A 25,301-nucleotide genomic window follows, 5' to 3' on the forward strand; every position below is an offset into this window, starting at 1 on the left:
ATACAAAAAAACTGTGTACATGACTGCCCCCTGCTGCCTGGCAGGTGCTGCCAGGCAGCAGGGGGCAGACCTCCCCCCCCCCGTTTTTAACTCATTGGTGGCCAGTGGGCCCCCCCTCCCCTGTTGTTAACTCGTTGGTGGCCAGTGTGCGCACCCCCCTCCCTCCCTCTATTGTAATAATAGCATTGGGGCCAGTGTGCGCGCCCCCCCCAACCCCCCCCCCTCCCTCCCTCTATTGTAATAATAGCATTGGGGCCAGTGTGCAAGCCCCCCCAACCCCCCCCTCCCTCCCTCTATTGTAATAATAGCATTGGGGCCAGTGTGCCCCCCCCCCCCCCCGATCATCGGTGCCAGCGGAGTAGAAGATTCATACTTACCTGGCTGCTGGCTGCTGCGATCTCTGTGTCCGGCCGGGAGCTCCTCCTACTGGTAAGTGACAGGTCTGTGCGGCGCATTGCTGTCACTTACCAGTAGGAGGAGCTCCCGGCCGGACGCAGACATCGCAGCAGCCAGCAGCCAGGTAAGTATGAAAATCTTCTACTCCGCTGCCACCGATGATGGGGGGGGGGGGGGTGCGCACACTGGCCCCAATGCTATTATTACAATAGAGGGAGGGAGGGGGGGGGGGTTGGGGGGGTGCGCACACTGGCCCCAATGTATTAAAACAATAGAGGGAGGGAGGGGGGGGGTTGGGGGGGCGCGCGCACACTGGCCCCAATGTATTAAAACAATAGAGGGAGGGAGGGGGGTGCGCACACTGGCCACCAACGAGTTAACAACAGGGGAGGGGGGGTGCCGCACAATGATATTCAAACTGGGGAGGGGGGGGTCTGCCCCCTGCTGCCTGGCAGCCCTGATCTCTTACAGGGGGATATGATAGTACAATTAACCCCTTCAGGTGCCGCACCTGATGGGGTTAATTGTACTATCATATCCCCCTGTAAGAGATCGGGTGCTGCCAGGCAGCAGGGGGCAGTCTTGTACACAGTTTGTAGTGTATTCTAACTAGTAGCGTCCCATCACCATGGGAACGCCTCTGTGATAGAATATACTGTCGGATCTGAGTGTTCACGAAGTGAAAACTCAGCTCTGAAAAAGCTTTTATGCAGACGGATCTTCGGATCCGTCTGTATGAAACTAAAACCTACGGCCACGGATCACGGACACGGATGCCAATCTTGTGTGCATCCGTGTTCTTTCACGGACCCATTGACTTGAATGGGCCCGTGAACCGTTGGCCGTGAAAAAAATAGGACAGGTCATATTTTTTTCACGGCCAGGAAACACGGCTCACGGATGCGGCTGCCAAACGGTGCATTTTCCGATTTTTCCACGGACCCATTGAAAGTCAATGGGTCCGTGAAAAAAAACGGAAAACGGCACAACGGCCACGGATGCACACAACGGTCGTGTGCATGAGGCCTTAGGTGGTTATTAACATTTCCCATATTTCTACCTTATGACATAATTTTGGTAATGTCATTTTATATTTTTTAGGGTGTTAGAAGGCTTTGAATTTTGGAAGCAATTTTTTATATTTTCAAGAAAATTTTCAAAACTGTTTTTAAGGACAAATTCCATAATTCCAATTATGTAAGAAGTGGCTTACATAATAGAAAACACTTAAAAATGTATGCATTTTAGTAACTACATACCTCAATTTATTCAAAACAGGTGTTTCAACTTTGTTAACCATTTAGGTCTTCCACAGTAATTAAAGCAAAATGGAGGTGAAATTATTTAAAAAATTTGTGCAGATTTTTTATTTTAATAATTTTTTCCTGTAACACAGCAAGGGTTAACAGCAAAACAAACCTCAATATGTGTTTCCTGGATTTTGCAGTTTACAGACACACCCCATATGTGGTCCTAAGCTGCTGTAAGGGCACACGGCAGGAAAGCTGCGCAATATTGTTTTTTGAGAGCAGATATTGCTGGAATGGTTTTTGGGTGCAATGTCACATTTGAAGACCGCTAGAAAGGAAACTCCAAAAAAATGAACCCATTTTGGAAACTGCACCCCTCGATCAATTCCTTGAGGAGTGAAGTGAATACACTGACCCAACAAACATTTCACAGAATTTCACTTGGCTGTGAAAATAAAAAAATAAATTTTATTTCCAACAGAATGTTGCTTAAAGGGAACCTGTCACCGGGATTTTGTGTATAGAGCTGAGGACATGGGCTGTTAGATGGCCACTAGCACATCCGCAATACCCAGTCCCCATAGCTCTGTGCTACTTTTATTGTGTAAAAATATACATATGCAAATTAACCTGAGATGAGTCAGAGCTTGACTCTTACCCAAGTAAGATATGACTCTTATGTTAATTTGCATATGTATCAACTCTGTTTTTTTACACAATAAAACCACAGAGAGATATGGGGACTGGGTATTGCGGAAGTGCTAGAGGCCATCTAGCAATACATGTCCTCAGCTCTATACCCAAAATCCCGCTAACAGGTTCCCTTTAAGCCCCAAAAGAGGTGAACAGGAAAAAAAAAAAAAAACACAATTTGTTATGCATTTTCCTGAATATGGTAAAACCCCATATGTGGTCAAACTTCTGTTTGGGGAAACAGCAGCATTCAGAAGGAAAAAGAGGCATCAGTATTTTCTAACATGGAATTTGATGAAATTGTTTTTAGAGGCCATAACATTAAAAAATTTTTGTTAAGCTGTGTGAGGGCTTGTTTTTTGTGGGACTGGCTGCAGTTTATTGGTATAATTTGAGTGTACATATCTTTTTGATGTGTCTTCTTTTGTACTATTTTTGGGAGGTGAGGTAGCAAAAATTGCAATTCTGTTTGTTTATTTCTAGGCTTATTTTTATAGGGATCTTAACGAAGTATATATGATTTGATCATTTTATTCTGTGGGTTGATATGGTTATGGTGATACCAAATTCATATAGATTTTTTTATGTTTTACTACTTTTTCAGTATAAAACCACTTCTGTATTAACAAAAATTATATTTTGCATTGCCATATACTAACATCCACAACATTTACATTTTTTTCACCAATGTAGCTTGTTTTTTGGGGGATGGGCCTTAGTATTGGGGTACATATGATTTTTTTATCACATTTTATTAAAAAAATTTGGCGGTGAGGTGACAAAAACAGCAATTTAGTCATAATTTTTATTAAGATTTTTTTACGGCGTTCACCAGACGGGATTAGTAACATGATCCTTTTATTGATCAAGTTGTTATGGACCCAGCAATACTAATTATGTGTAGTTTATTTTAATGTTTTCATTTTATTTATTTAAATTTGATTTAAAAAAAAATGCACTTTTTATTTTTACACTTTTTATTTTTTTTATCAATCCAAAACAGACTTTGAATTGCTGTTTTTAAAGTTGTACAATCGAAGCACGAAGTTCCTTACCGAAGTCTTGTGAGACTTTTGCCTCCGCGCAGCGCATACATTTAAACAAAGCATTTAAACGAAGTTGGGGAACAAATCGACTTTGGATCTTGGATCCTTAGTGCAATTCACTCACCCCTAATTAGGACTGAATAGTAAAAGTGATCCATGAAGGTAGACTATATTTAGTTTGACTATATTGATTTAAACTTTAAAGGGACACTGACAGGCCCAATTAGCATATTTAGGTATATATACGTGAGTACAGGTCTCATAAAGTCTATTAAAATGATCTAAGTATCCCCCCTGTCCACCTTATAAGTACCAAAATATAAAGTTATATAACCTGCTTGTCCGGTCACCAATCTGCCCAAGGGGCGGCGTTTCATCACAAAATGCGCCCAGCCAGCCGCTCCCAACTGCCAGTCTGAAGCGCCGCCCAGCTCATCAATATTTACTTAGCTGGGCGGCGGCTACAACTCTCCGGACTCAAGTGCTGCAGCCTCTGCTTTATGCGCATGCGCCGGGCACTTGAGTCCGGAGAGTTGTAGCCGCCGCCCAGCTAAGTGAATATTGATGAGCTGGGCGGGGCTTCAGAACGGCAGTTAGGAGCGGCTGGCTGGGCGCATTTTGTGATGAAACGCCGCCCCTTGGGCAGATTGGTGACCGGACAAGCAGGTTATATAACTTTATATTTTGGTACTTATAAGGTGGACAGGGGGGATACTTAGATCATTTTAATAGACTTTATAAGACCTGTACTCACGTATATATACCTAAATATGCTAATTGGGGCTGTCAGTGTCCCTTTAAAGTGAACCTGTAACCTCTCCTAACATAAGCTAGTTTCACATCTGCGTTTTGGTTTCAGGTTTTAACATCCGGCAGAGAATCTCAAAACCTGACCAAAACAGATCCATTTTGATTTTACACATCAGTATCCATCCGATTCATTAGGATGCAGTTATGTGAAATCAAAACAGAACAAACATGATCCGTCACTAAATACAATGAAAGTCAATGGGTAACTGATCTGTCACTATTGACTTACATTGTTTTTTTGTGATGGATCCGGTTTGTTCCGTTTTGATGACTGGACACAAAACTGCACCTTGCATCTGTTTTGTGTCTAGTCACAAAATGGAATGCTGCTGGAACGGAAAGCATCCTGATGCATAGCGAACAGATCTCTTCCCAGTCAGACTGCATGTGGACAAAACTGAACCGTTTTGGCCTGGTTTTGAGATCCTCGGCAAGATCTCAAAACAAGAATGCTAAAGCGCATATGTGAAAGTTGCCATATTTGTTTTAGCAACTATTTGCATTCCCTCTGTAATAATTCTGGAGCATCTATTCTATGACTATGTTGTGCCAATCCTTTATTATTCCTGTTAGAAGTTATGAATGAAGTACTATCAGTTTGTAATGATGGTCCAGATGGATGCTACCAGTTGGGGTTGTGTCCTGTATAGTCTGATAATATCTAATCAATGTTGTCATTAACACCCCCAACTATCACACTTAGACCCCCCCCCCCCCAACTATTCACACCCATTTGCACCTTCATTGCAAACTACTTGTAATCCATTCATAATTTCTATCAGGAATAATGAAGGAATGGCACAACAAAAAGTCACAACAGATGCTCCAGAATACTTAGTACAAGGGGATGCAACTAGTTACAAAAACAGACATGTCAGAAGAGGTTACAAGTCCTCCCTAAACTTATAGATCCAAAACTTTAAACCACCTGATTTTAGAGCACTGACTGTATGTGTAATGACCCAGAGTTCCATTACCACTATTTTGCACCTTGTTGTTACCTTCAATGAGCTGAGTGTGTGTCATCTAATACATTTGTATCATGTCATTCTCACTGTGTATATGTATTCCTATGCAGAGGTAATGTTCAAGTGTAATGTGCCTGGTTCACCGGCAGGTGGCAGACAATCTCCGCAGAGATAGTTTCTCTGGAGAGGAACCTTTGTTCCTTCCAGCCCTCTTTAAAGATGGAGGAGTAAGTTAGTGTTAGTGAGTCTAGCCTACCCAATCCAGGAGAAAGGTTGTGTGTTGGCTAGCAGAGGACTGTTTGCCATTCTAGGCCCACAGGCCCTGCCTGTGAAGTACTACATCGTTGCTTGTCCCCTCCTGGGCTTACATTGCCTTCATCCAAGCTGAAGCTAGAGCTTGAGGTACTCAAAGCCAGGACAAGACGTTCCTAGGATTGCAGATAAAGATAAAGTAAGAAACAGACTACAGCTAAACTAAGTTCTAGCAGAAGAGGAAAGTTACTATTTACTACAACTACAGATATAGCAGAGCTGAGATTATTGCAGAAGTGTTTGCCTGCCAAAGTTTAGCCAATACCTGCTGATGACCAAGATAAATTTGAAAGATTGTTTCCTGATGCAAGTTTATTCAAGTAAAGCTGTGTTCAACGCTACTACAAGTCTGGACTCAATTATTCCTTCATCATCCAAGTTACTCATCCCTTTTGCACTTTCTTCGGACTACATCACTTCTGGGATCCAAGGATATCCAGGTAGGAGCACTGTGACATGTGTATACACCATATGTTCCAGTAGATAGTAAGGGCACAATAGCTGTGTTCATGCCACGTGCAGTAGGTGATATCTGTTATATACAGCTAATAACCCACTGCAACTCTAATTGCAGCCCTTTAAAGGAATCTCATCACGATCTTGGACTATTACATGCAGTAATACACGAGAACTACTTTATATAAAAAGTCCATAATGTTGTTTTGTTTTATTTAATTTTCGGTGTTTCAAGAGCCACCACACACAGACGTATCCAGGACATAGGCTCAACTATTGTTTTCTTTGTGTCAAGCCACTCATGACCCAAAGACAACGTCCGACGCGTATTTCTTGGGCTAAAGAGAAAAAAAACTGGACAGTTGCTCAATGGTCCAAAGTCCAGTTATCAGATGAAAGTAAATTTTGCATCTCATTTGGAAATCAAGGTCTAGAGTCTGGAGGAAGAGTGGGAAGGCACATAATCCAAGTTGCTTGAGGTTCAGTGTGAAGTTTTTACACAGTCATTGATGGTATGTGGAGTCATGTCACCTGCTTGTGTTGGTCCACTGTGTTTTATGAAGTCCAAAGTCAGCACAGCTGTATACTAGGAAATTTTATAGCACTGCATGCTTCCATCTGCCGACAAGCTTTATGGAGATGCTGATTTCATTTTCCATCAGGACTTGGCACCTACCCACACTGCCAAAAGTAACAATACCTTGTTTAATAACCAAAGAATTAATGTGCTTGTTTGGCCACCAAACTCACCTGACCTAAACCTCATAGTGAATCTATGGGGTATTGTCAAGAGGATGATGAGAGACACCAGAACTAGTGTTGAGTGAGCATGCTCGGCCAAACTACTGTTCGGCTCGAGCATCGCTATGCTCAAGTCTCCGGCCTGCACGTTTTGCGGCTCCTATGCAGCCAATAAATGTGCAGGTAAGTACTGCCCTCACTGTAATGCCAGTAGCCATGTTGGGTACTGGCATTACAGTGATTGGCTAGCCAGAACACGTTCGGCTCATTTGTAGTCAGGGAGAGCTGCGCTTCGGAAGGGACAGAGAGTGTAGGGAGTCTGATCGCAATCAATTCAGTATAAAAATATTTCAAAGACCCAAAAGTCATTTTAAGGACTATTGTGTGTGGTGGCAGGCTGGCAGTATTTTATAGCTACAGTATTAATTATTTTTTTTACAGCATTTACAATAATTCTATAGAGGGTGTCTGCAGTGACTAGAGACATCTGTCCAATATCTTCTGTGTGTCAGGGCCAGAAATTGGAGAAATATAACTGAAAATTATTTTTTTTTCCCATCATTTTCAAGAATTTTTCTATAGAGGGTGTCTGAAGTGACAGGTGAGTTGTGAGATCTGTATTATACCTTCTGTGTGTCAGGGCCAGAGATTGGAGAAATATAACTGAAAATTTATATTTTTTTCCATCATTTTCAAGAATTTTTCTATAGAGGGTGTCTGAAGTGACTAAATGAGTCATGACATCTGTATTATACCTTCTCTGTGTCAGGGCCAAAGATTGGAAAAATATAACTGAAAATTACTATTATTTTTCCATCAATTTTAGTACTTTTTATATAAAGGTTGTCAGCAGTGACTAGAGACATTTGTTCAATACCTTCTATGTGTCAGGGCCAGAGATTGGAGAAATATAACTATCTATTTTCTATACTTTTACGTACTTTTTTTTTAATATACTATGCTTGCTGTAAACTGTGACATCCGTGCCACATCTTGTGTGTCAAGTGTGCATATAACATTTAATATGCGCAAGGCGGGCAGTAAGGGACGGGGAAGTGGCCGTGATGCTGGTGGTTAACGCAGAGGCCGTGGAACTGGGCGTGTTGAAACACAATCGTAAAGCGTGAACCAAAAACAATCATCCATGATACCTAGCTTCATGTCTCAGTTTTCAGGGCGTCACAGGACAAAACTCTTGAAGTCAGACCAGTGCGATCAGGTAGTCGGTTGGATTGCAGCAGATAATACTTCTAGTCGGTTAAGCACCACCCTGTCTTCAACCAAGTCCAGTCTCAGTAGCCAAGAGTCTGGTAAAAAGAATCCTCTCCCTGATCCTCCTTCCTCCCACCATGGAGAGTCTGGGCAAACAAGTGATCCCACATTCTGAAATTCCGAGGAGCTCTTTTCATCGCCATTACCTTATTTGGCCCTCTTGCCAAGCACGCTTGAAGAGGGACATGAGATCTTGTGCCATGATTCCCAACCTCTTGAGCATCCACAGTCACAAGAACATGACGGTGGGGAAAGGCAATTAGTGTTTAATGAGGTGGATGATGATGAGACACAGTTGCCAATGAGTCAACAGCAATTATGGTCTCAAGAGGTTGATGAAGAGGATACAGTTGTCAATCACTGAGGTTGTGGTTAGGTCAACAAATCAAGAGGATGATCAGAGTGAGAAAGTGGAAGAGGATGTGGTGGACGATGAGGTCACTGACCCAATCTGGAAAGCCGAGTGAGGACAGCAGTACAGAGGGAGAAGGATCTGCAGAACCGCAACAGGCTGGAAGAGGAAGTGGGATGGCAAAAGGGAAAAGGCGGGCCACACCAAACAGGCCCACAACTGTTCCACGAAGCACCCCCTTGCTTAAACCTCCCTTGCCAAGGGGTAGGTGTTCCGCAATATGGCGCTTTTTTTAGAAAAGTGCGGACGACAAAAGAATAGTAGTTTGTAACCTGTGCCACACCAAAATGAGCCGGGGCGTGAACAACAGCGACCTCACCACCCCCAGCATGATCCGCCACATGGCATCCGAGCACTGTAATAAGTGGGACGGACGCCTGGGTCCACAATCTGTGTCTCCGAGTCACACCACTGCCTCCTCTTCCCCTATAGTACGTGCTGGCCAGCCACCTGTCGAAAGCGCGGGCGAGATGTGCACCTTTGCAAGCACCATCAGCAACCACATCCACTTTCCTGTCCCAGCGCAGCGCCCAAATGTCATTACCCTGAGTCATTTGAATGCAAGCGCAAATACCCAGCCACCCAACCACAGGCCATGTGCATCTTTCAAAATTACTGGCCTTGGAAATGTTGCCATTTCAGCTTGTGGACACTGAGTCCTCTCGCAGCCTGATGTCGGCAGCCGTCCAGCAAAACTCTGTCCCCAGCTGCCACTATTTTTCGAGGTGTGCCGTGCCCACCTTACACAGACATGTGCCGAAACGTCACACGTGCCCTGACCAACGCAGTTACTGGGAAGGTCCACTTAACCACGAACACATGGACAAGTGCATTTGGCCAGGGATGCTACATTTCCCTGACGGCAAACTGGGTGAACATTGTGGAGGTCGGGAGTCGTACCCTGGGATGGCACAGGTGCTACCGAAGCCCAGGATTGCGGGCCCTAATTCCATCAGGGTTTCCGCCAGCACCAACATTAGTTGCTCCAACCCCCACTTCTCTTTGTTTGCCTCCTCATCTACTGCCACCTCCGAACCATCCGCGTGCAGCACCAGTTAGCCATCAGTCGTTAGCTGGAAGCAGTGTAGCACTGCAGTGGGAAAGTGTCAACAGGCCGTGCTGAAGCTGATATGCTTAGGGAACAAACAGCGCACACTGCCACAGAGCTGTTGCAGGGGATAAGATACCAGACTGAGCTGTGGCTCTCACCACTCAAACTACAACCAGGCATGGTTGTCTGTGATCATGGCAGTAACTTGGTGGCGGCTTTGGAGCTCGGCAAGCTCACACACATCACATGCGTAGCCCACGTCTTAAACTTAGTGGTCCAGCAGTTTCTCAAAACCTACCCCAATTTGCCTGAGCTATTGGTGAAGGTGCACCGGGTATATGCACATTTCCGCAAGTCATCGACAGCTTCAGCCAGTCTGTCAACGCTGCAGCAGTGTTTCAAATTGCCAGCTCACCAGCTGTTGTGCGAGATGAGCATGCGCAACTCCACGTTCCACATGTTGGCCAGGCTTTGAGAGGGCGGTCTCCTTTCCAGTCAGCTTCCGCTAATCATAAGCGAGGAGTGGGCATGGATGTCTGACCTCTGTGAGGTTTTAAGAAACTTTGAGGAATCAACAAATATGGTGAGTGGCGATAACATTATTATCAGCGTAACCATCGCACTTCTGTGTCTACTCAAACGCTCGCTGCTCACAATTAAGAACGACGCTTTGCATGTGGAAAAGGTGAAATGGGGGAAGAAGACATTACACAGGGTGATAGCCAGACCACCCTTTGTTCATCTTCTCAGCGCGATTCGGACAATGAAGAGGAGGAGGAGCAGCAGGAGACTGTTTCCACCGCTACAAAGGGTAGTACCCATAGAAGTTTTATTCCATCTGTTCAGCATGGGTGGGCAAAAGAGGAGGAAGAGGATGAAGAGATTGAAAGTCATCCTCCTGATGAGGACAGAGTAATCTAGTCTGTTGGTACTCCGGCACAGGTGGCTGACTTCATGTTAGGCTGCCTTTCCGGCGACCCGCACGTTATACGCATTTTAGACAACACTTATTACTGGGTGTTCACCCTCCTTGACCCCCGCTACAAAGAGAACTTCTCATCTCTGATTCATCTGGTGGAGAGGATGAGCAAAACGGTGCAATACGAGAAGGTCCTTGTAGAAAAATTGCTCCAAAATTGTCCATCTGACAACGCTGGCGGCAGAGTCTGTACTTCATTGGTCAACCAGAGGGGAGACTAGGGGAACAAACAGCAGTTTCAACAGAGGCAGGGCAACACTCTTCAAGGCCTGGGACAGTTTCATGACACCCCGTCAGCACCCTCACCATGATGCGCGGCCTAGTGTAAAGAGGAGAGAAACGTTTTGGAAGATGGTGAAGGAGTATGTAGTAGACCGTGTCAGCGTCCTCAGTGATCCTTCAGTGCCTTACAACAACTGGGTGTCCAAGCTGGACACGTGGCACAAACTGGCACTCTATGCCTTGGAGGTGCAGGCCTGCCCTGCCACCAGCGTTTTGTCTGAGCGGGTATTTAGTCCTCCTGGTGGCATTATAACAGATAAGTGTATCCGCATGTCAACTAAAAATACTGAAAGGTTGACTGTTATAAAAATGAACAAGGCCTGGCTTGCCCCAGACTTCTCGACTCCACCAGAGGAAAGTGGATAAACAAAGGCACTTTAAATGTGTTGTTTAATGTACTGAATACACTGTATTCCCATGCACCCCTTCCACCACAAAAAAGGGTATATGGTTAAATCTTCCTTTTCTAATCCTCCCCCTCCTCTTCCATCATATGAACATGCTTATTCATCACATATAAGGCCCTCGCATATAATTTTTTACCAGGTCAGCTCAACTGCATGCCCTCACATATAATGTTTTATAGGATCAGCACAAGTGCAGGCCCTCGCATATAATGTTTTACAGGGTCAGCTCAACTGCAGGCCCTCTCATATAATGTTTTACAGGGTCAGCTCAACTGCAGGCCATCACATATAATGTTTTACAGGGTCAGCTCACCAGCAGGCCCTCACCTACAATCTTTTACAGGGTCAGCTCACCTTCTGATAACGACAGCGGTCTTACCTGTTGGTACACTGGCACAAATGGCTGACTTCATGTAAGGCTGCCTTTCCCACGACACTCGCATTATACGCATTTTAGACAACACTGATTACTGGTTGTTCAGCCCTCTTGACCCCCGCTACAAAGATAACTTCTCATCTCTCATTCCTCTGGTGGAGAGGACAAGCAAAACGGTGCAATACCAGAAGGTCCTTGTTGAAAAATTGCTCCAAAGTTGATAGGGCAGACATCCAAATTGATTGTCGCCGTCACGGGGACGTGCGATCGCCTAGAAGTTATCTAGAGTCAACAAAGCGGCAGCAGATCCTAGCCTACAAGTCCAGTCTCAGAAGCCAAGAGTCTGGTCAACACAATCCTCATCATGATGGCACACTTGCCCTCCCATAGATCCTCGTTAACGGGAAGTGTACTCATTCCAATAACAGGGCCGCTAAGGAGTGCTGTATTGTTATTTATCATCACTACCTCCCAGAGTCAGGAGTGGGTAATTGCCATGCTCCTGCTGGCTTCCTTGGATGCTTGTGCTTTGATAACTTGACCCAGCCTCTCTGGGTGATTCACAAGTAGGGAAAAAAAAGGACCAAAGCAACAACAGCCAATCAGATTTTAGCCATTGACCTCCCTTGGATTTGGTAGCCCTTTCTCAAGTATCGAACCCTGATTGCCCAATACCAGTGATCATCATCGTAGGTGCAGAAAAGAACATCGAAAGTTGATAGGGCAGACATCCAAATGGATCGTCGCTGTCACAGGGACGTGCAATCACCCAGAGGTTATCTAGAGTCACTAATGCAGCAGCTGGCCCTCACCCCTAATGTTTTATATGGTCAGATCAGCAAGCCCTTGCTCCAAATGTTTTTGAGGGTCACCAGCAGGCCATCAATCATAATTTTTCAAGGGTGTGTATGATGCCCTCCTTTATGTGTAATAAAGGGTGTTTTGGAGTGCCGTTTCCTTGTAATTTTTGTCAGCCCTTTCACTTAGTGCAAAGGCTTTAGGAGTGTAGGTGTCCCACTACCTGAACTATTGTACCACAATCTGAATGAAGCCCTCCATTATGAGATATACAGGTTATATCAGAGTACATCTTCCTTGTAATTTTTGGCAGCACTTGCACTTTATTTACAAGTAAATATACAGGAAAGAATGTTTCTTAATTTATCCTCTAAAATTGATTTTGTTTTCGGTTTTATGTGTATTACTGTCAGTCTGTAAAAGTGGCGTACTACTCGGATAACATCGTTTCCAGCAGCGACCTGGGAGTCCAAGATGCATCGAGACATCCTCGCCATGCTGTTCCCGAACCATTTCAATCAATTTCTGACCTTTTCCTATGAACCAGCACCCTCCCCTCTTCAGAGCAAGGGGTGCCTGGTTTAATGCTCGGGTTCTCCCATTGACACATCCTGATGTGTTCGGCCAAAGCACCCGAGCACTTTGGTGCTCGATCATTACTAACCAGAACCAACAATGCAGATGAGCTGAAGGCCCCTATCAAAACAACCTGGGCTTCCATAACACTTCAGCAGTGCCACAGGCTGATCGCTCCCATGCGACGCAGCATTGATGCATTTTGTTTGGCCCAAATATAGTGCATAAAGAGGCATTTTTTGCAATGCTTTTTCCAAAATTGTGTGTTTGAGCACTTTTTTAATGCCATATGTTTTTATATAAGAAAGTACTATATATTTCACAACTGTCACAGTGTATACTATTTTTATGCCATGTGTTTGCATATATTATACATACAGGGAGTGCAGAATTATTAGGCAAGTTGTATTTTTGAGGATTAATTTTATTATTGAACAACAACCATGTTCTTAATGAACCCAAAAAACTCATTAATATCAAAGCTGAATATTTTTGGAAGTAGTTTTTAGTTTGTTTTTAGTTTTAACTATTTTAGGGGGATATCTGTGTGTGCAGGTGACTATTATTGTGCATAATTATTAGGCAACTTAACAAAAAACAAATATATACTCATTTCAATTATTTATTTTTACCAGTGAAACCAATATAACATCTCAACATTCACAAATATACATTTCTGACATTCAAAAACAAAACAAAAACAAATCAGTGACCAATATAGCCACCTTTCTTTGCAAGGACACTCAAAAGCCTGCCATCCATGGATTCTGTCAGTGTTTTGATCTGTTCACCATCAACATTGCGTGCAGCAGCAACCACAGCCTCCCAGACACTGTTCAGAGAGGTGTACTGTTTTCCCTCCTTGTAAATCTCACATTTGATGATGGACCACAGGTTCTCAATGGGGTTCAGATCAGGTGAACAAGGAGGCCATGTCATTAGTTTTTCTTCTTTTATACCCTTTCTTGCCAGTCACACTGTGGAGTACTTGAACACGTGTGATGGAGCATTGTCCTGCATGAAAATCATGTTTTTCTTGAAGGATGCAGACTTCTTCCTGTACCACTGCTTGAAGAAGGTGTCTTCCAGAAACTGGCAGTAGGACTGGGAGTTGAGCTTGACTCCATCCTCAACCCGAAAAGGCCCCACAAGCTCATCTTTGATGATACCAGCCCAAACCAGTACTCCACCTCCACCTTGCTGGCGTCTGAGTCGGACTGGAGCTCTCTGCCCTTTACCAATCCAGCCACGGGCCCATCCATCTGGCCCATCAAGACTTACTCTCATTTCATCAGTCCATAAAACCTTAGAAAAATCAGTCTTGAGATATTTCTTGGCCCAGTCTTGACGTTTCAGCTTGTGTGTCTTGTTCAGTGGTGGTCGTCTTTCAGCCTTTCTTACCTTGGCCATGTCTCTGAGTATTGCACACCTTGTGCTTTTGGGCACTCCAGTGATGTTGCAGCTCTGAAATATGGCCAAACTGGTGGCAAGTGGCATCTTGGCAGCTGCACGCTTGACTTTTCTCAGTTCATGGGCAGTTATTTTGCACCTTGGTTTTTCCACACGCTTCTTGCGACCCTGTTGACTATTTTGAATGAAACGCTTGATTGTTCGATGATCACGCTTCAGAAGCTTTGCAATTTTAAGAGTGCTGCATCCCTCTGCAAGATATCTCACTATTTTTGACTTTTCTGGGCCTGTCAAGTCCTTCTTTTGACCCATTTTGCCAAAGGAAAGGAAGTTGCCTAATAATTATGCACACCTCATATAGGGTGTTGATGTCATTAGACCACACCCCTTCTCATTACAGAGATGCACATCACCTAATATGCTTAATTGGTAGTAGGCTTTCGAGCCTATACAGCTTGGAGTAAGACAACATGCATAAAGAGGATGATGTGGTCAAAATACTCATTTGCCTAATAATTCTGCACTCCCTGTACAAAAATAAAACTATATCAGATTGGTTGGTGTTTAAAACCCAGCACCCCAAAAGCAGCTGTTTTGAGCAGCTGCCAGTGCCAGAAACAATAAAGTGCATAGAACCAGTTAGCAAAAGGCTCCGGCCACTGTGTAGCTGCAGTGCAAGAGTACGGGAGCTGTGCAGTAGCTCGCTGGCACCAGGAACTACACAGTGTACATAAACTGGACAATGCCTGGATTTCTCCTACCCTCCTAGCTGAAGTAGCACCTGGAACCGAAAATGCTTCAATTTTCCCTTCATATATTGGGCATTTAGGAATTTCTGGTGTGCTGGATATACTGGGAGATGATAGTAAGCATCTTTTATGTCCAGAACCACCATAAAACAGTCTTTGCACCGAAGATCCACCATAAACTTCCATCTGCTATCCTTTTTATTTGGGCTTCTTTCTTTCCAAGAAAATCTTTCTATCTCCCGCCTTCTCCAAGATATTATCAAGAGAAGATCAAAATAAATACACGGAACATTACAAAGACGATTCTTTGATGCCACATTCCCTGACCAATTCTTTAGCCATAAGGCCCTACTGGATGAATTAGCTAGTGTGGGTGGATAATCTAACTGCATCTGCAGATGCATCCGCTAAAAAATATGCCGCTTTAGAAATAACTGGAATGGATTTGAAAGGGAACCTGTCATCAACTTTATGCTGCCCATACTAACAGCAGAATAAAGTGGAGATTCATGCATTCCTGCTCTCCCTGCTGATGACTGAGTATTCTACCTAGTTTTCTCCCTTTCTCTCTAGCAGAGAACTGCCAACCATCAGCAGATGGGCGGGGAGAACAGTAGCTCATGAACAACCATGACGCTTCTCAGGTAGATTTGACTCTTCAAGGCTTGTGCTGCAGTGATTATGATGCTGGTTCTCAGCAACCACTTACTTTTAGCTTATGAGTGACACACCGCTGAAATCAGCATTTCTGTCACCAATTTATGCTGCCCTCAGTGAGTTCAGCATAAAGTTGATGACAGGTTCCCTTTAATAACCAATCCCTAGGGGCTTTAACCTCAATTTGTTCTTCAAGCTGCCTAACCCATAAAATGAGAGCTCTAGTTGTACAGGTAGCTGCAATGAAGGATGCTAAATTCCATGCTCACCTCAGAAAGCTAACCCCCTTCTTGTCCATAGCATCTTTGAATTGTCCCAGGTAATCAAAGGGAGATCTTAGCTATAGGGACATCAATCTTTGGCACACAATCCCAGGAAACTGAATCTGCCTCATCAAAGGTGTATTATACAGAGGAAAAGATGAAGCCATGTTTATCCGGATTTTTCCACTCATTTGCAATCATAGACAAAATATTCTTATGAATGAAAAAAAATATTTTTTTTTCTTCCTTCTAAGCCCTCAGACATAATATCGTGTACAGATCTCACTTCTTTTGGATCTTAAATATTCATTGGGGCTCTAATAGTTTTTAATAACTGGTCTACATCTTGAATGGGGAAAAAAAAGTTTTTCCACCTTTCCCTCCTTCAGATGAGGAATCCAAATCAACTACGCCACTCTCCAACCCCTGGACATCCTCATCTGAACTAGACATTGAGTTTTCGGGAGCAGAAGCAGACTTTTCCCCATTTTTACGTAACGCATTAATTTCAGGTTATTACCGACTTCCTCCCTAATCGACAGGAAACCACTGAGAGTCGGAGAGGCTCCTCCTTTTTTTTTTTTTTAATACCAGTGGGTTTCCTGTCCTGGAAAGCAAACCCTCTCTCCTGGTGGTGTCATAGGACGATGGGAAAAAAAAAAAAAAAAAAGAAACTTTTTCTCCATAATATTTTTTTCCTCCAAATTAATGTTTTCTCCTTATTCTCCTTATTCTGACCCCTATAAACTTTTTTTATGTTTACATCTATGGAACTGTGTAATTGCAAATTTTTTCATGGTGTCGCACAACGACAAGTCATAGTGCATGCCTACGTGCACTACATCATGACGCTGTACGCAGTCAAGACAGAGTTCAGAGTGGGTAGGTTGGGTAGGTTGAGTAGACCCTTTTTATTGGGCATGCGGTAACCTGTGCATGCTGCCTCTCCATTTAACTCTATGGGACTGCCGGAGATATCCGAGACTCTGCTGTCTCTAGCAGTCCCATAAAGTTGAATGAAGCAGCAGCTCTCACACGTGACTGTACTCTATTCAAGCAAAGTAATCTCATTCCCCCATTTGAAAGGAGCTCCAGGGGTCCAGGGGTCGGCCCTCCCGACAATCAGACACTTATCGTCGGTAAAATGCACATTTGGCAGATGGCTATTCCTTCCAACCCTCTACATACAAGCACATTCGGCTTGGCTGAGCATGCATATGTTATTATTAAGGAGGAAATAAGCTTCTGCCAGTTCTGGCAGCACCTTATCTCGTATAGGAAACAGCTCAGGCATGTTAAAATGAAACAAGACCAACCCTTCTTCCCTTCGACATCAGCATTTGTGTAAAAGTCAGAACACCCCTATACACAATGGATGGTTGGCCAACCGCCATTATATTCATGCTCTTTTTCTCTACTTGAACCGCATTTGCCTCCTTGTAGTTACCTCTTTAGCTCGCTTATCTTTTAATTATTATTTTGTCTTGAAAGTAATGACACAGAAAAAACGTAAGAAAAATGAGTTTAACCTTTTAACAGTCATTTTAAAATTGGAAAAAACCCTCCCAAAAAGGTAACTTTATTTATTGTAGATTTTTAATGCATGTCTGCAGTAAATCTTGTTGGCGCACAACTCCGGGTACACTATTGCATTTCTAACCCCTTAGTGACAATTAATTTTAGCCTTAAGGACCTTCTCATGGCTGGCCAATGTAAGGTTTAGGGGATGTATTTTGTGCTACTGGCAGTATTTTGTCATGGATTGTGGTATTTGGCTCTGTTGGGGTGGTATAATGTGCCACAACACAATATGGTATTGCTGGCCCGGCCATCCATCAATTTGGACCCAACTACAAAACGGGGTCACTTTTAGTATTTTTTCCAGGGACACAAAGTTCCCAGTCCACCCCTGGATATCACTGACAGGAATCGGGATGCTAAGCTCAAAACAGGCAAAACAGGTGATTAAGGAACACATTTGAATCCCTACAAAGGGAACCTGTCATCAATTTTATGTTGCCCTCACTGATGGTAGGATAAAGTACTGCCAGACATGCTGATTTCAGCAGTGTCATTCATGAGCTAAGTGCTTGTTACAAACCTGCATGATAATTATTACAGTCCAGCCCTGGAAAAAGAGTCACAGCTGCCTGAAAACAGTGATGGTTATTCATTAGCTCCTGCTTTCCCCGCCCACCTACTGGTGATTGACAGTATTTGACTAAGTTTTTATCTAAGAAAAAAATGCCAGTCGTCAGCTGGTGGGTGGGAAGAGCTCATGAATAACCATGATTTTCTTTCAGCCAGGAGTGATTCTTTACTAGGCCTGGACTGAAATAATTATGATGCTGCTTTCCGGCAAGCACTTACTGTACTTTAAGTTCATAAATGGCCCACCCCTGAAATTAGCATGCCTGTCACTACTTTATGTTGCCCTCAGTGAGGTCAGCATAATGTCAATGACGTTTTCCCTTTAAATCTAAGCTGTGGCTGCATGACTGGTAAATATGAAATTATTACTGATTATGATTAAGAACATTTCAAGTAATAAAAATACTTACTTGGCGAAACATTTCAGGGATATCATACACATAGGTTGTTCCTAAGGACTGTGCTTGGAATCTTTTTGATTGTAACAGATCTTTTGTTACATAAGGCGTGTTGATAAGCATCCCATGAAGCGGTCCCTGCTTATCTCCATAGGCCTGGAACATTATCTAGAAAAAAAGGAAGATACTGTTAATGGCATATTCATCAAATGACAACATCTTACATAAGAAGAACTACGTATGAACCTATCAGAAAATGAGCCACAATGAGTTTAGAAACAATGGGCAAAAACACATGCTAATTTTGTAAAACCATTTTTAACACTTAACACTAAGTTTGCAACTCCTACAAATATTATTGTAAAAAGTGTCAGTTAAAAAAAAGAGGAACATTCCTGAGAGTGCAGGAATGCCATCTACATGCACGTCACTGCTGCCAGCCAATCAATGACCTTAGTGGCAGGGGCTGTTATGTGCACACTTCTGGTCCAACAGGGACTGGAAGAAAAGGGAGACTTTTTTTAATCTCTGCACACTGCCTGGCAATATCAAAAGGGGTTTCCAATCTTGAAGATCCTCATTAATTTAGTGTTTATGAGCTGTCAGGAGTGAAGAGATAAAGGCTACAGACAAAGACTATAGAGCAGCTCTCGGAAGGATTTGTAGAAATCGATTCAGTATAACTTGTCATGCATTTTGATGTATGTATGTCTGTATGTAGAATCATATAGGAAATGTTGTCAATAACTGATGGGATCACCCACTAGACTCCCTGAAATAGAAAAAGCAAGGACTTAATTTAAAGGGGTTGTCTCACTTCAGCAAGTGACATTTATAATGTAGAGAAAGTTAATACAAGGAATTTACTAATGTATTGTTATTATCCATACTGCTTCCTTTGCTGGCTAAATCAAATTTTACAATTCTCGTTTCCATGGTTACAACCACTGTGCAATCCAGCACTGGCAGCCAGTGCTTGTACACTATAGAAAAAAAGAAAAGCACTGGCCTCTCTGCTTTTTCCTATAGTGTGCAAGCGCGGCCAACGATGCTGGATTGAAGGGTGGTCATAACCATGGTAATGAGAAATGTATAATCTAGCCAGAAAAGGAAGCAATATGGATAATAATACATTAGTATGTGCCTTGTATTAACTTTCACTACTTGATAAAGGCCACTTGCTGAAGTGAGACAACCCCTTTAATAAAACACAACTTACATTGAATCTTTTCCCACAAAACCATATATCTATCTGTTCAGCATCTTCTGCTATTACAACTGCTGCCTGCCAAATCGGTATCCACCGCTGGGTACCCTATTTGTTTTATAGCTCAATATTGTGTGGAGTGTCATACACATTTAATTCTTTGCATATCACTATTATATATCTACATTATTGTTTTATATGCACTGGTTTGGCAATATTGTATAGTTTTTATGGATTTTTATGACATATATCGATAGTACTGTACTCCTCTGAGCGTCCGGTTAGCTGCGTTCCACTCGGTCATGTGATCGGGTTTGCGTTCCACATTGGTGGAACGCATTTCCGGTATGCCTGATTCTTTTATTCGAATCGGGTCATAGTATTGGCTAGTATCCGCCTATAACGATGTAGGCATTCACCTGGGTACCGTCCGTTAGGCTGTCTATATATTATTCATGTCTCTCTTACTCTTTTTCCATACCGGAAGTGACGCCCTGCGTTCCACGATGCGGTCTGTCCCCTCCGGAGACCAGAAGTATTAGCCCTCTCCATACACACACTTTCCCCTGAAGAAGCTTGCGTGAAACGTACGTTGGGGCGTTCTGGTGCACCACTCAGGTATCTACTTCATGGCTCCCTAGTGGGCAGTTTAGTATAATTGATCTATGTACTTTGTTATATTGGCATTATGCACTTTATACCTCTTTGTGTACTGTATTAGATCTCTACCCTGTCCTGATAGCTCTGGTTGGCTATATGTATTTGACATCCTGTTTGGGCTATATGTATAATTTATGATATTTTTACGATTTGACTTACCTTAACATGATGAGCCATTAGTGGTGTTCCATGTCATCTTGTGTGTCCTCTATCCACCATTACATTGTTCTTTATGTGTATTTTATTGTATTTTGTCTCGTATAGAGACCATAATAATGTTTATATCCATTACCATTGTGTGCTAGCCCCGTTTTTCTCTTTTGGTGTTTAACTGCTGCCTGCAGATCAGACACCATGTTTAACATACCAAGTGGAACAATATTTTATATAATTTCCTTTCTCTGAGTGTCGAGTTTAACTTTCATTGTTAAGAGTATTTTCCTTCAGGCTCTCCCCAGTGTCACCAGTTAATAGGTTAAAAGGGGTTGTCTGAATTCAGTAGGAAACCAGGCGAAATTCATTGCATGCTTGCAATAAAGAATAGATCTTCAGTTTCCCATGCAGATCCAGTGCGACCACTATGGTATTTCCAACCAGACAATTGACCTGGCTGAGTCAATAATGCCTGGCCAGAAAAAATGGAGTGGTGGTGCAGAATCTGCTATGTAAGTAATGGTCTATTCATTATTGCAGGCAAGCCACGATTGTTGCCCAGACTCTTCCTGAAACCGAACAAACTCTTTAAAAGACAAAAAGTCTTTGGGGAAATTGTTCTTACAGTCTTTGCCTTATACTGTAAAGACATCTTATGCACCTGTATCAAAAATTTCAGATACTGACCAAAAGTGGTGTGATATGTGAATTCTCAGTTAAAGGGAACCGGTCATCAACTTTATGCTGCCCAGCGGTTTGTCATTTATAAGTTTAAAATAAGTGGTTGCTGAGAACCAACATCACAATCATTGCAGACTAGGCCTGGAAAAGAGTCAAAGCTACCTGAGAAGAGTCATGGTTATTCGTGAAATCCTGCTCTTCCTGCCCACTTGCTGATGATGGACAGTCTTCAGCCTAGTTTTCTCCCTCTCTCTCTAGGAGAGAACTGCCAACCATCAGCAGATGGGTCGGGGAGAGCAGGAGATTATGAATAACCATGACTCTTCTCAGGTAGATTTGACTCTTTTCAAAGCTTGTGCTGCAATGATTATGATGCTGGTTCTCGACAACCACTGACTTTTAGCTGATGAGTGACACACCGCTGAAATCATCATTTCGGTCACTAATTTATGCTGCACTTAGTGAAGTCAGCATAAAGTTGATGACAGGTTCCCTTTAAAACAAATCTGTTATCAGAAAATTACCTATTGTTTGAATCAAGTTTTTATTTTAAAGTAATCTCTCAGCTCCAAAAGACCTCCAAACTTAGAGTAAAGGGGATTTATTGTCAGTGATGCCAAGTCTGGTTATTTAATTTTCTTTTTCATACTCGCGCTTTGACGCTGTGCTCCTACAAACCAGCAGCACAATGCGGAGAGGCGCAGCCTGCTGCACTGACATTTGTAACCCTTTACATGCCACAGGCGCTATTGCTTTTGGCATGTAAGAGGTTAAACGCCCGACATCAACACTTTTTCATGGGAGAGCCAAACCCCCACTACCCGCTGAACTGGAGACCTGTGCAGCGTTTAGACTAGGCATATCAGCCTAAAGCCCCTTAGTGACCCTCATAAAAACGCATATTGGTGGTCATTAAGGGGTTAAAGAAATGTTGATGAGGTTTTATTTATTTTTGCCGGTCACCATCTGTATTTAAAAAATAAATTAAAGTCTTATAGTTTTCGCACTGCCAATAAGCTTAATAATAGGAACCACTTCTTACAGATCACTTTTCAGTAATCATATTTTCACAGGAAGGATTACAATGACAGGTATCACCTAAAGTATTGTGCAAGTGTGTTAGGCAGGTGTGGGAAATATGTTAATAAAAATAAACTATTAAAACATTTTTTTTTACAATTAACAAAATGCAAAAATAAATAAGAAAGAAGAAATTAATAATAAGAAGAAATAAGAAAAATTAATATATGGTTTGGCCACTCTGACATCAAAACAGTACATCAAGCTTACTTCTCTTTGAAATCGGAAGATATCCAGCAGTGCCATTAGAACTGTCAGAAACCAGTGGGTATACCCATCTACTGCTTGAAGAAGTCTGACCAGAAGTGGTCTTCGTGGAAGAACTGCAGTAAAAAAAAGCCATACTTTTCTTCAGGGTACGAGATCCCAACCGATCAGGTTCTGCCAGGTAGTCTCTGGTCCCACACTTAAGCCCTTGTCCCAGATTTTAGAGACCCAACTGACCCGTAATTCCTTTGAATACCTGCAGCTTCAGCACTTCTATACATCTTTAAGTAGAACCCATGCACTGGCCAGAAAGCTCACTGAGTTTGAGCGGATGTGTGTTTCTCCCTCAGCGACCCCACACCCCATATCCGCGGTATATAAGCTACTGATACAACAGCGGTCCTCATGCCTTCCTCCATATTGTCAAGCCTGGGAGCGGGATTTGGGGAATCAGTATGCCCCAGTCCAGTGGAACAGGTGTTTCCTTCTAGCACACAAATCCACGGTCTCTGCCAAAGCTCAGGAAACGAGTTACAAAATTATTTCCAGATGGTACAGAGTACCGGCATTGCTCCACAAATGGTTCCCGACGGTGTCGGACCGTTGCTGGAGATGCCTCAAGGAGGAAGGCACGATGATCGACATTTGGTGGAACTGCAGTGGCTTACGACCTTTCTGGGACTTAGTTCACAGAACGATCAAGAAGGTCACAGGTGTCCCCATCCAGAAATTCCCCGGAAACCCTCCTGCTGTTCGACAGTGTCCTAAATGTTCCGGCATATAAGAAGTCCCTCTTAAAGTACATGATTCAGGCGGCGAAAGCAGTGATCCCTCGGCACTAGGAAAACTGTCTCCCCCCCCCCCCCCTCGCCTGAGGAGTGGTTTGATGAAATCGCTTTGTACCAGAGGTTTGAAGATCTCATTAGTGTTACGCCTGTAGATGTCGCACGATATGTGAGGATATGGGGCCCCTGGGAAACCTTTCGCTCTTCAACCGCATTCCGTGATGCGCAAATTGAACTGCCTCAACAGAGAATGTACCCTCCCCCCCTCCTTTCCTCCCCCCTGTTCCCTTGTCCGATGTCTTGTCTGTCTATCTGTTATTAGAATTCACAAACCCATCTAGTTGTGTTTGATTCATACCTATTCATGACTAGTACTGAGTAATGCAGAGTATGTACTCTCACTGCAATATTGTGGACACCATACCTGATTTGTTCACACTGTTTGAATATGTGCATACCTTTATTTTGGTTGTACCGAAAAAACTTCAATAAAACCGAAATGAAACAAAAAAAAAAGCCATACTTTCAACGGAAAAAATAAGAATTGGGCTTCAGAAAAATGGCGGCAGGTGCTCTGGACTGAGGAGTCCAAAATGTCAAATATTTGGCTGTAAACGAAGGTAGTTTGCGTGCTAAAAAACTGAAGAGTCTGCAGGCAACAGTGAAGCATGGTGGAAATGCTTTGCACGTCTGAGGCTGATTTTCAGCAAATGCAATCAATTAAGCAGATGTGTCAAAAAGAGAAGAGATAGTCAGGCAGTTTTTGTAAAGGTCCATATACCATTAGGTGATTGTCTGAACCACAATGAAATTTAAAGGGAGTCTGTCACCTACCTGACCGGTTTCAAACAGGTGACATTGTTCAGTGGGGCACAAAGACATAACACAGATGTTACCAGTGTCTAGTTCTTCAGATGCTTCAAATCGCCCAAAAAGTTGTTTTTATCATAAGCTAATGAGCCGTCGCAAATGCCCAGGGGCAGAGAGTTTTCTGAAAGTGCACAAGTTCCCCCGCCTCACTCGCGCCTAACTCTGCCCCTCAGTAAGTTCAGGCCAGCCCTGTGGCTCTGTGACATCATATTTTCCTATAGGCTGTTCGCTGCCAACTGTGGGCAGAGGGACAGGGATAAGGAGTGCGCATGCACCAGTTACTGGCGTGAAATTGGTGAATGCGCACTGCATATCTCTGTGCCTCTGACCACAGTGGCCAGAACAGTGCTCATGCCCGGGCCCGGCAGTGATGCGTGGACAGCCTATAGGGAAATATGATGTCAGAGAGCCACAGGGCTGGCCGAAGCTTACTGAGGGGCGGAGTTAGGCACGAGTGAGGCGGGGGAACTTGGGCACTTTCAGAAAACTCTCCGCCCCTGGGCACTTGCGGCGGCTCATTAGCATATGATAAAAATGACTTTTTGGTCGATAAGAAGCATCTGAAGAACTATACACAGGTAACATCTGTGTCATGTCTTTGTGCCCCAATGAACAATGTCACCTGTTTGAAACCGGTCAGGTAGGTGACAGACTCCCTTTAAGGAGGGACAACACCACTGGAGTATAGCGCGCTGCAGCATAAAAAATTCCATAAGCCATATTTTCACCACAATTTGCGGCTTTTCACTTAACGTCACACTTTTCAAAAGTGGCTGGGCATCCCGCGGCCCCATAGATTTGCTATCATTTAAGCCAGAAACTATCGTAAATTAAAGTTCAAACCTATGCCAGCTCATTGCTGGCATACATAGCTTTGAATTTCTGATGCATGTATTGCCTGGAGCGGAGACAAATCTATTAAGAGGCCTGTGCCTCTTAATAAATTTGGCTCATTTTGCACTAATGGACTTTTAACATTAGTCTTAGAATATTTGCTGCACGGTCTCTGGTATAGAAGCTGCCAAGAGGGGTCGCAGCTCAATTCTGCAGCTCACTCAAAAATCCTCAGTTTACACCCATGACGAAGATATATATTTTTTTGTCTATGTGGGTGTGATATCCAGAAACGTTTTATGCCATTTAATATTTAGTTACCGATATGTATCAGACTAGTTGCGTATCTACTACAGAGATAGACAATACCA

The 25,301-nt window shown here is 43.2% G+C and overlaps 1 protein-coding gene across 3 annotated transcripts in view; it reads right to left on the reverse strand.

Moving 5' to 3' along the window:
* ACACA (acetyl-CoA carboxylase alpha) overlaps positions 1-25,301 on the reverse strand; it is a 932,629-nt gene that overhangs the window by 368,422 nt on the left and 538,906 nt on the right. For all 3 annotated transcript variants that reach the window (XM_044288111.1, XM_044288112.1, XM_044288113.1), the window contains exon 39: positions 18,466-18,621. In XM_044288111.1, the coding sequence (XP_044144046.1) occupies positions 18,466-18,621 (156 nt within the window). The remainder of the gene's footprint in view (positions 1-18,465; positions 18,622-25,301) is intronic.

The sequence above is a fragment of the Bufo gargarizans genome, chromosome 3, assembly GCF_014858855.1.
Source record: "Bufo gargarizans isolate SCDJY-AF-19 chromosome 3, ASM1485885v1, whole genome shotgun sequence".
NCBI lineage: Eukaryota > Metazoa > Chordata > Amphibia > Anura > Bufonidae > Bufo > Bufo gargarizans.